Here is a 12,345-nt window from a genome sequence, read left to right as displayed (position 1 = left end):
CCTCTTATCATTATAAAATTCAACACTGGCCTAGATGATGACATTAATTATATGCGTTTGGTCACCATACTTCGGCACGCCATTAGCAAAAAAGCGGGTGCAGATATTAGAGTAGGATTCATTCCCATCTATTTATTATGCCCCTCAATATCTTCTCGCTTTTAGATAAGCAAACCAAAATCTATTCAAAAGAATAAAATTGTAAACACTATAATTGTATATATTTATGAATATAAATGAATCTGTAGCATTCAGAACAAAGACAACAATCGCAACATTCGAAACTCGAAAAAATGAGAATGATTTAAAAAAGAAAGACACGTCTGTACCACAGAGCACCAGCGTTAGTAATCATTGTTTTCCATTGTTCGATTTAGTTGTTCTTGAATTTATGCTTTGATACAGTAATCTTTATTTCCTTTCTTCCATCGTTGATTATAAAGAAGTTTCTTATTTGACAAACAGTTTGCTGCCTCGATATCACACGTACAGAATTTTTGTTTGCACTGCTCACCATCAGCTGAATAATAATGATATAGATGCATATTAATTCAGGTGTCTAAGATAAAAAGAGTAACAGTCAAGTGAGATGATATCTAAAGGGATCAACTTTTTACAGATTAAATTGAGATTTACCATGACGTGTAAATTTTTGTGCGTTGTACTAATATTAATATATGTCTTTTGTGTTTCTTTTCGACATATGACGTGAATTTTTACTTATATATCCCGTCATTGTGTTATGGTACAGTTTTGAATTCTTGTCTTTCATTTTTGTTAAATTAAATGTGCTTTGTCTATGTGACTTTTGTGTATCGTTACATTTGAAAATGCATGTACCAAGTCAGGAATATGACAGTTGTTGTCCATTCGTTTGATGTTTTTTATCATTTGATTTTGCCTTTTGATAAGGGACTTTCCGTTTTGAATTGTTTTGTTTACACAACTTTGTCAATAAAATGGAATGTTATGCGACTGTAATCAAGTGAGGGTGTTTACTACACAAGGTTCTATTTTTGTCTCAGTATAGGACCCGTTTTTTGTTATGTTTTAAAACCACTAATTTATGAAAATCATCATAAACATGGATCTTAACATTATTGTCCAGATAAACTGAGGAGACTTGATACGGAATGTAAAATAATTTGTAAACCAACTTTTTTTTTCATGATACTTAATTTTGCGTTACAAATTTCTAGTCCACTTCGCGGCTTTGTTGCCTAATATGCATTAAGATTATATAACAAGATGTAAATATTTGTACTTACTACATTTAAATATTAAGCCAAAGCACTGCTCATAGGAGTAGTATCTAGATGATAATGGACAACCTTTTGATAATATCTCTTTAAGGCACATCTGGTGCTTTAAACAGCATCTACAGATAAAAAGCTGCATTTTAAGGAATCACTTAAATGTTAAAGTCTTATAAAGTTTTGATTTTGCCATTTGATACCTTTGATAACTATTTCGTCGTTATTTGCTTTAATTATCCTGCTATTGCACCATTACGTTATTGGTTATAATTTGTTAAGGGTTTTCTGAGCCCAGAATAAAACGAAATGAAATTCACGATGGGAAGATGTAGTTCCAATAGTATCGAATATAAAATGATAAAATAAGTACCTGTCTAATTCGTCAACAGGATAGCTAGTTCCGTTTTGTGCACACCAACATCCATACTTGTTTAAATCATCGGCAAAATAAACATTATCCGACTTAGTTTTGAGTATAAAGTGAATTCGATAAATACTTTTGAGATCATCTACAATATGAATAGATTATATAATCGTTCAACATAAGCTTACTATAGAATAATTGGCAAAATGCAAACATAGTTTTTTGTTGTATTCTACATAACACATTGAACAGACTGATTGCCGATTATATTGAAATTGGTACTTAGAAACGGCATATATGTTTTATTTAGTATGCAATCCATCATTTTCTACATTTAAAAAATACCTTTACGAAGTCAGGAATATGACAGTTGTTGTCCATTTGTTTGATGTGTTTTATCATTTGATTTTGCTATTTTATTAGGGACTTTCCGTTTTGAATTGTCCTCGGAATTCAGTATTTTTGTAATTTTACTTTTCACTACAGTGTAAAATGACGTGAAAGTTAATCATTTAAGGTTACTGTACGAGGTTCAATGATAAACTTCATTCATTCCGCATAATCAGCTATTACAGTACCCGACATTACAAAATGCGGAATAATTGAAAACATCTTGCTCATTGTATTATACGTTCCAAGACTTATCTGATGTTTTTTTTTACTTAAGTAAAATGAAATAACATATCTTGCTTGTTTAAATGTACCTAAATTAGAGTAAATATTTCTCTCTTTACTGAATTGCACAAAATGGTATTACCTGGTAAAAGCAAATCTTGATTTGTATCCATTGCAGTTTCCCGAACAGACGTCCATAACAATGTATTTGGACTACCTATGGCTGCTACGCATACAACTAAAATAAGAAAAACAAAATGTTTTGCAGTTAAATGAAGCACATTTAGAGTCGTCTTTAAAGATGATTGATAATCTATTACACATAGAAAGCTATTTTATGTCTCAACATTCCAAAATGTAGGACGATTAGAACAAGAAAACCAACATCCTGATTAAAGTGTAAATCAACAAACAAAATACATCCTCTTGATTTAAAGTAAGCACATGCAGAATATGGCTTACGTTTGTTTATTTAACCCATGCAATCACCGCATACCTGTGGATACCTCTGCTAAACTTCCATAATAGAGAACACGTTTTGACTCTACTTTCATAGTTTTAAGTTGGTGTGGGTCCATCCTGAAGTTTGGTGACCTTTTCTCGTTTTTTTTTCTAAAGTGCTTTGTACTTTTACTTCATACTTGTGCAGTGTCAAAATGGGTTTATCTGCTCCCAAATTAGATTAAACCCCCATTTCACAAACTCCGTTAAACGAACAAAACGTTTCAATGAAGATAATGAATTCAATACATATCGCTCATGAAGACAAATATATGTGCATTCTTCTAGTAATCTGCAATATTATGACATCCATCATCATTGAATAAATTAATAACTTGGATAAAAAATAGCACAGATAATACATAATACTGTTATATCCTGGACAAATGCTGGAACAGGACAGAAAGCCCATCCATCCAACTTACCTGCCAAAATCCATAAGACCAACAGAAGTACCAGATCTATACCCATTTTCTGGTCTGTCTTTTAAATGCTGGATAAATAATTCAAATCATCTAAAATGCAATGTAATTAAGTTTAATATATAATTATTAAATTATCATGGTAGTTTAGTACATGATATTGCCCCGATTTTTGTTTTTATCAATAAGAGTATCTTGCACTATGAAACCTCCTTTGCGAAATGAATAAGAATATGATTGGTAACAAAGCAACCTTGTGATTACCGTGTTTTTCCATATAGGGTTGGTAGACATTGATGGAAACTAGGATTACACTTAGACTTACAATTACATATAACGAAAAATAAGGGGTCTTCCCAAAATGAAAATATAAATCCAATTATGATACATAGTTAAATGAAATAATCACGTAAATAAGTCTTCCGACTTCACACAAAGGCAAAAAATCTTTGTTCACAGATGTGAATCGTCAAACAGTCCTCTTAAATTCTTGTTTTCTTTTCATTTTCCGATGGCATGGTCAACCTTTACTCTGATTAGGGGCTTTCCGTTTTTGAATTTTCCTCGAAGTTCAGTATTTTTGTGATATTATTTTTTCTAATAGTGTATAATACGTCTACTAGTATTTGATTTTCTACATTCCCTGGTCTGCATATTTCTGTGGTTTGTCTCATGTAAGGTCTCAGTACTGGATTTCTGTTCAGATATCTTTTGTTGCCAAGCATTAAAGCTCATACAGGAAAGGCAATTGTTGTCATACTTCTGATCAACACATATTGCTGTCTGTATGCAAAGATATTCGTACTTAACATAATGTAAGTTGTCTTCGGTTAATTTTACAACGCAATTGTGAATATAGTGACGACGTCTGTGTCCAGCAAAATACTGTTCTAGGGGTCCGTTATCGGTCAACTACTTTCTGTCGATAAACTTATAGCAAACGAAAGTTTTGTCCATCTCTTGTCAATTCTGCATGCCCATCGTCCAAAAACAAAGGCCAATAAATAAGACAGTTATCTGTGTTTATTTTTTAATTAGGTATACGTCTATGTGTTCATTCTTTGGTAATCGAAACATTTACAGCATATATGTCAGAATTCATATGATAATACGGATACGATTGTAACTATAATACAAAAGAAGAATTGTGTTTCCCTCGGAGAGCTAATTATCCCGACAGGTTCTCTGTCTGAAGAGACAATTTACATCGACTACACTTTGTCGTTACGTTTCCACAGTTTCATCTTTCAAAGGATTGTCGTTTGCTTTGAAACCTAGTGACCACATCTCACCCATTCCAAAAGTGTAATCATTGCTTATAAATTCCTTGTTTGTAAAAGATAATTCTTGGATTGTTAATCTAGGCCTATCAGGGTAAGAATCAGATGACGAAGAATATGTGTTTTATGACATCATGGACTTCTCAGAGGCGATTTCAGGAGGCCGGACCCATCCCTCAGGAGGGAGACCTTTTGTTGGTTATTTAGAGAACTAACGGAGGGGGTACCCTCTTAGGCAGTCAGTGCCTCCCCTTTTTTATGAAAATTATTGATCCGTCACTGCATTTCGTGGCGTACAACTAACTTTATAAACGCGGGTGGTATACAGTAATATGGAGTCGTTCATTTTTTATATGATAATATTTTTTGTATTCGCAACTCCTCCCTCTCTGAATAAAATAGTCTGCAGTTTTGTTTAAATTTGAAAATATTAAAATCTTGCCTAATAATGTAAACGGTATTTATTTCATTGGTTGCAATTAGTTATACGTATTTCCCAGTGAAATAACAACCGATAATTTCACATGTGAATAAATCTGGTTATTTCACTCCTCAGACGTTATACAACAAAAGGCGTTGTCATGACGTCGAATAAAAAAAGTGTGTAGGCTTAGATTTTGGGGCCCTTTATAGCGTGTTGTTCGGTGCCATAGCTCCGTGTTGAAGGCAGTACGTTGACCTATAATGGTTTACTTTTATAAATTGTTATTTGGATGGAGAGTTGTCTCATTGGCACTCACGTCACATCTTCATTTATCTATTAGAAAAAAATATAGTTCCTAACATTGTCTACTATAATTTAGTAATTCTCTTTATTGCCAATGAAATAAAAAAAATAACTTATCAAAGAATTCAAATATCGAAAAATATTCAACTCCTGACTGAAAAACATTGATAATAATCTCATGCGCTTTGCGCATTCGTGAACTAATGTGTTGTTTAGTCACTCGTGGAAAAATAATAACTTAAAGTTTATTATTATTATTATTATTATTATTATCATTATTGATAAAGCGCATTATCTATTTAAAATTACCATAAGCGCTTAATATAAAACAATCAATGTAGTTTAAAGGGGTGTTAAATATTAAAACAATTAATGCAATAAGAATAAAATATTTTTTTTAGCACATTAAAAAAGAAAAAAGATATAAATAAAGATATTCCGAGTCATGCTGATTCCCGTTTTTTCTTTTCTTTCTCCCAGTCCTGTTGTCTATGTATGTTTTCTCGTTTTCTTGTTATCGGTGATTTTTTAGAAAATTTTAGTGAATTATTTAATATATTTTCTGAAAGAATAAAATAATAATCTTTTGAATAATTCTAATAAATCTTTTGACATGCATTTAATTAAAAATTTGGTTCACAGACAACCTGATTGATAATTAAATTTGAAAACATATGTCTTCTTTATTTTTGAAGAATTGAAAAACAATCGTCGTTTCAAAGAAATCGTTTCATTTGCATTAAATCTAAATTTGGGCTCATCGACATCCGTGTACTTTTTGTACCTAAGAGACAACCAGATTACCTTCTTAATTTATAAATAGAATTTTTTGAATGCATCATAAGTTTCTTCTTTTGAAAATGATAAATCAAGGTAGCTTATGATGCATTCATAATTTCCATGCATAGTAAATTGAAGGGAACATTAAAAGTCTTATTTCAAAAATTCGTTTATATATTCTGAAAGAAATCAGGTGCATTTAAAACCCATGAATTGAAAAAAAGACTCCACCATGTTGAGAATAAAGTTACTATAATTCTATAACAGCAAAATTTGACAAGAAATTTTTTTTGTCAGATTTTCGAAATCTTCTGGTTGTATCCATTTAAATGCCTTAATGTTGCCCATGGACCCCCATTTTCTTTTCATAAATCTTTTACATGCATAATAGCATGAATAATTAGCCATTTGAAAAAGTATTATACAATCTTATTTATTTTTCAATATGTTTTGAGAACTTTAACTGGTCAATGATAAAACTATGAAAAATCAAGAGAGAAAATTTCAACAGCTGATATCTCGAAAACAAGCACATTGACCCCTATATTTTTTTTGATTTTTTGATTCCTTAATAAATCCGCTATCAATATTTTACTTCTGTTATGGAAAGCTATCATTTATTTTGAAACTGAGCAGCGAACTGCCGTAAGGAAAGCTTTTTATTATTTCTTTTCTCACTAGGTTCGCGCAACTCTCCCTTCCAAAACTAAAAAAAAACACTGTACAGAAATAGAGATTAAGCAACACAAACACGTAACCTCGGCATTCCGTTGCAAAAATTAGTTTTTATTGACAACAGGGTCAGTCTGTCTACTTCCGGGGAAGAATAAAGGCTATAATTTAGGCAATTAACTATATGTACTGACGCCAGATTACATTTAACACTGTTTAAATCAATCAAAAGTTTTACAGAAATTCAAACTAGAAAGCCTATCCTTTCAAATAAATCTACATTCAGTTACAGAACTAGTGAAATGATAACACTACACAATTTATAACAAAAGTTACATATTTTTTTTAAGAACTACATACCGGACGGGTTGCCTAAACTGGGATCCTATTCCAACTATGATACAGTGATGCAATACACGATAAAAACTATACCATTATAAATTTATGTTTCTAGGTTGCCGAAATTGTAGAATATAGCACAAATAAGGTAATAAAAAATAAGAGTTTAAAAGGTTGAAAATGCATTTTTTTTTAATTTGTACAGTATTATTATATCAATAACAGCTCTTTTTTGATATAAAATACTTTGAAAAGATGACAAAATTTAAAAATGAAAAACCATTAACAAATTATTAGCAGAAAGATGATTTTCTTTATTGTATATTTATGTATGTATGACGAGGATTGTTGTTGGATAGATGTACTGAAGAAGAACATACTATAGAGATCTAGATTTGTTGCTTTGTAAATGAAAAATTATTTAAAGTTTGCTTATACATGCTGTTCGATTGCCATATTATTTATTTATTTATGCCTATTTAGATTTTGTTGAATCGGCCTTTTTCTATAATAAATTAAAACAAAAGATTCATAATTGACATTAATATTAATTGAAAAAAAATACTTCTTTTTTTTCAATTAATATTAATGTCCATTACAAATCATTATAAACAAATTACGACTGACCCGTCTATGTCCGAATCCTATTGTATGATTTTAAGTTTCAACAAGCGATTAAGTATTTCCGATCCAGACAATTGGCGGAAATTAACACTCAATCTCAAGCCGAAGTTCATTGAAGATAAACGGACACCAATACATCCTTTTAGTAATCCATTGTAATTTGTAACAAATATTGCAGATACTATTTTAAAATAAAAAATGATTCTCAAATGACCAGTATAAAACTATTTTCATTAAACTGCATGTATAAATTATATAAATAAACTTATCATAGATATCAGGATTGAAATATTATATTTGCGCCAGACGCGCGTCTCGTCTAAACAAGACTCATCAGTGACTCTCGAATAAAAATATGTTAAAAAGGCAAAATAAAGCAAACAGTTAACTATGACCACATCTATATTACATGTTACTCAAGTCAACACAAAAGTTCTGACTACTGGGCTAGTAATACCCTCGGGGAATTAACTATGTACGTTCATAGAATTATGTTCAATAAAGTATGGCATTCGCCTCTTTTTGTATTTTGTACGATAGTGTAGTTTGTATTATATCATCATGAATATACTGATTAACAGTATATGGACATTGCAAATCTAAAAAAGGACGTAGAGAACCAATGTGTTCCTTTGAATAAGAAATGCATCAGGGGAACATCATAATATTTTTTTTCTTTTCTATAATTGACAATATCCACTGCATACATATAAGTTCAAATATTTTGCATTTAATCGAGAAAACAATAAATTTGAATGCGACCTATTTGTACTATCTTTAATTTTAAATTGTACCAATGTGCGATAAATTATGTTAAATTATATGCATTAAAACAAATGACGACAGTATTTCACTAGTCATTCCATGCAAGCAAGAAAGATCGGTATCAAGTCAAAAAAGGAATAGTTTTGATTGGAAAAGGAAATTATGATTCTGCAACTCACATTTAGTATATGATATGAAATTAGGAAAAGGGGTATGATTGTTTTTATATGAATTTAACTTTAGCAGATATTGCGCATAGCTCTTCACAAATGTAAAATAAAGAAACAAATATTAAGTTATGTTTAATTCATCAAAATAAAATAAAATACACAATTCTTTTTCTTACCAAAAATAAATATATTCAAACATATTTCTACCATGATATTCAATGATTCGTGACTGAGGAAGAATTTCGTTGCAAGGGAAGGGGTAGGGTATGGGGTGCTTTACCAAAGAACATTTTTCGTTTTGAAATATTCCTTATCAACTTCACAAATAATACATAATGGTCTTAAGTATAAATTCTAGGCACTGACGTTGTTTATCATCTCGAATACGTGTTAAAACATTTTCCTTTTTAAATTTGTCATTGTATATTTTGAACATTAATATCTAATCCAATTTTGTAAATATCCTTTGGGCGTGGATCGGTATTTACATCATTAAAAATTTTCATAGTTATACAGGGTTCATAAATTTATATCAAAGCATGCTCTTTGTCAATGGCAGCTATACTGTATATCGCAATGCATTCCGTCAAAGACGGAGGTATAAAAAGTAGCAATATTGATGACTCTGATTAAAAAAGATACATAGTTTATTAGTTTTACCTTTTTTCTCTATAGTAAACTAGTAGTGCAAGATAGATATTTATTAAGTCTTTCCACTTTTCTGTGGAAAGACTTATTGTATTTGTTCTGATTATTAAGTCTTTTCACTTTTTTGTGAAAAGACTTATTGTATTTCTTCTGATTATTATTATTTTTTTTTTCTTCCGCCAAATTTTGTTCTTGCGATAGATGTTTGTTTCGCAATATGTCCCTTAGATATTTCTCATATGGTATCGTATAGTTTATGCGCTTTTAAATTTCACCCTGCTAAGGCAAACCATTTTTTTTGTTAGAGTTATCTCCCTATTCACTGTTTATCATCTGTGTGCATCTCCTTCGTAACAAAAAAAGATAGCGACAAAATTCCTTTTATAAATTGGTCACTTCCGGTTTGTTGGAAGTCATTTTAGTCGTCCGTAATTAGTTTAGGTATCTATATGACGAAATATATGGATTCTGAGTACTTTAATATGTAAAAATTGCAAAAAAAACTACTTCCGGTTTTCCCAAAGTCACTTCCGGTAGTCATTTTTCAAGGTCATTTGTCACTTAACCTTTTGTTAAAGGTCAAATGCCTTTATAATGAACTAAGTTGAAGTGATAATCAAATAACCTCATATCAAGACATTTCAGGGGCACTAACTCCTATAAGATGCCATTAAATTGTATAAGACTAAATGTAGCATATCTTCATTACAATAAAACAGACATTTTTCACTTGTTCTTTTATATGTATCTTTCAAAGTGTCGGAGAAAATGCAAAAAAAAGCAAAAGTCACAATTGAGAACTTGACCTTGACCTTTGACCTAAACCTCATTTTCTAAGTTAGGACCTAGGAGCCCTAAATAAAAACATTCCAGGGTTATACGGTTAACTGTTTATGAGTTAAAAAAACATATCGACAAATTTATTTTGTAAAGGTAGATAACTCGAAGCGATTCGATGAAATTTTATAGGAGTTATCTACCTTTACAAAATAAATTTGTCGGTATGTTTATTTAACTCATAAACAGTTAACCGTATAACCCTTGAATGTTTTTATTTGAGTCCCCTAGGTCCTAACTTAGAATATGAGGTCAAGGTCAAAGGTCAAGGTCAAGTTCTCAATTGTGACTTTTGCTTGTTTTTGCATTTTTTCTGACACTTTGAAAGATACATATTAAAGAACAAGTGCAAAATGTCAGCTTTATGGAAATGAAGATATGCTACATTTAGTCTTATACAATTAAATGACATCTTATAGGAGTTGTTGCCCCTGAAATGTCTTGATATGAGGTTATTTGATTATAACTTCAATTAAGTTCATTATAAAGACATTTGACCTCATACAAAAGGTTAGGTGACAAATGACCTTGAAAAATGGCTACCGGAAGTGACCTTTAGAAAACCGGAAGTAGCTTTTTTTTGCAATTTTTTCACCTAAAAGTACCCAGAATCCATATATTTTGTCATATAGATACATAAAACAGATTACTGAAGACAAAAAAATGACTTCCAACAAACCGGAAGTGGCCAATTATCTCCCATTCTACATACAAAAGTATATAGAAACTATATATTTTTGGAATCAGTGTGAAAGAAGCTATCATATGAGACAGGATGTGACATTCATTTTACCGGAAGTAGCATATTATCTCCCTTATATCACTCAAAAAGATAATTAAACCATCATTTATTGCATCAGTATGAAGAAACTACCTTCTTATCCAAATTTCTTTGTTGTGGAAAGACTTTCAATTGTTCTCTGAACAATTGGTTTTTAATTAAGTCTTTCCACTTTTCTGTGGAAAGACTTATTGTTTTTCTTCTGATTATTATTATTATTATTATTTTTTTCTTCCGCCAAATTTTGTTCTTGCGCAAAATGTTTGTTTCGCAATATGTCGCTTAGATATTTCCCATATAGTATCGTATAGTTGATGTTCTTTTAAATTTCACCCTGCTAAGCCGATCCATTTTCTATGTAAGAGTTATCTCCCTTTTCACTGTTAAACTCTGTGTGCATCTCCTTCGTAACAAAAAAAGATAGCGACAAAATTCTTTTTACAAATTGTTCGTTACATCCTCAGAAATTTTTGGCTAATTTCGATCGAAGTGATTCGATGAAATTTTATAGGAGTTATCTACCTTTACAAAATAAATTTGTCGGTATGTTAATTTAACTCATAAACAGTTAACCGTATAACCCTGGAATGTTTTTATTTGAGTCCCCTAAGTCCTAACTTAGAATATGAGGTCAAGGTCAAAGGTCAAGGTCAAGTTCTCAATTGTGACTTTTACTTGTTTTTGTAATTTCTCAGACACTTTGAAAGATACATACTAAAGAACAAGTGCAAAATGTCAGCTTTATTGTAATGAAGATATGCTACATTTAGTCTTATACAATTTAATGGCATCTTATAGGAGTTGTTGCCCCTAAAATGTCTTGATATGAAGTTATTTGATTATGACTTCAACTAAGTTCATTATAAAGGCATTTGACCTTGTACAAAAGATTAGGTGACAAATGACCTTGAAAAATGACTACCGGAAGTGACCTTGAGAAAACCGGAAGTAGCTTTTTTTGCAATTTTTTTCACCTAAAAGTACCCAGAATCCATATATTTTGTTCTATAGATACATAAAACAGATAACTGAAGACTAAAAATGACTTCCAACAAACAGGAAGTGGCCAATTATCTCCCATTCTACATACAAAAGTATATAGAAACTATATATTTTTGGAATCAGTGTGAAAGAAGCTATCATATGAGACCGGATGTGACATTCATTTTACCGGAAGTAGCATATTATCTCCCTTATATCACTCAAAAAGATAATCAAACCATCATTTATTGCATCAGTATGAAAAACTATCTTCTTATGAAAATTTCTTTGGTGTGGAAAGACTTTCAATTGTTCTCTGAACAATTGGTTTTTAATTATCATATTATTTTTCTCTTTTATATAAAATAAATAGCTAATTACTCATGTTATACTTAGCAGTTTTTATTCCCATCGTAAACTAGTAATGCAATATAGATAGCTAATTATTCTTACCTTTCTTGCTCTTTAGCAAACTATTAATACCATTTTTACTCTTTCCAAATCATTTTGTTTATCAACCGTCCAAGTTAAACATGTTAAACACCAGTAATAAACATGAATGAAAACTAAAAGAAATCGTGCA

The 12,345-nt window shown here is 30.7% G+C and overlaps 1 protein-coding gene across 1 annotated transcript; it reads right to left on the bottom strand.

Annotated features, from left to right (window-relative positions):
- Positions 1-209: 209 nt before the first annotated feature.
- On the bottom strand, positions 210-12,296 carry LOC143054290 (acidic phospholipase A2 PA-1G-like). The gene is made up of 6 exons (XM_076227247.1): positions 12,216-12,296; positions 3,162-3,251; positions 2,378-2,473; positions 1,627-1,765; positions 1,269-1,378; positions 210-520 (listed from the first exon to the last, which is right to left on the bottom strand). The coding sequence occupies exons 2-6, from the start codon at positions 3,205-3,207 to the stop codon at positions 390-392; spliced, it is 522 nt and encodes a 173-aa protein (XP_076083362.1). The 5' UTR covers positions 3,208-3,251; positions 12,216-12,296; the 3' UTR covers positions 210-389.
- Between the last annotated feature and the right edge of the window lie 49 nt (positions 12,297-12,345).

The sequence above is a fragment of the Mytilus galloprovincialis genome, chromosome 12, assembly GCF_965363235.1.
Source record: "Mytilus galloprovincialis chromosome 12, xbMytGall1.hap1.1, whole genome shotgun sequence".
In the NCBI taxonomy this organism is placed as follows: Eukaryota; Metazoa; Mollusca; class Bivalvia; order Mytilida; family Mytilidae; genus Mytilus; species Mytilus galloprovincialis.
Note: the sequence above shows the minus strand (reverse complement) of the source record. Positions and strands in the feature narration are given on the sequence as shown.

Coding starts and splice junctions, on each gene's coding strand:
- LOC143054290 (XM_076227247.1), bottom strand. CDS start 3,207: ATGGGTATAGATCTGGTACTTCTGTTGGTCTTATGGATTTTGGCAG. Junction 2,474..3,161: donor GGTCTTATGGATTTTGGCAG/GTAAGTTGGATG, acceptor TTCTTATTTTAG/TTGTATGCGTAGCAGCCATA. Junction 1,379..1,626: donor CCTGTTGACGAATTAGACAG/GTACTTATTTTA, acceptor TTTTATCTGTAG/ATGCTGTTTAAAGCACCAGA.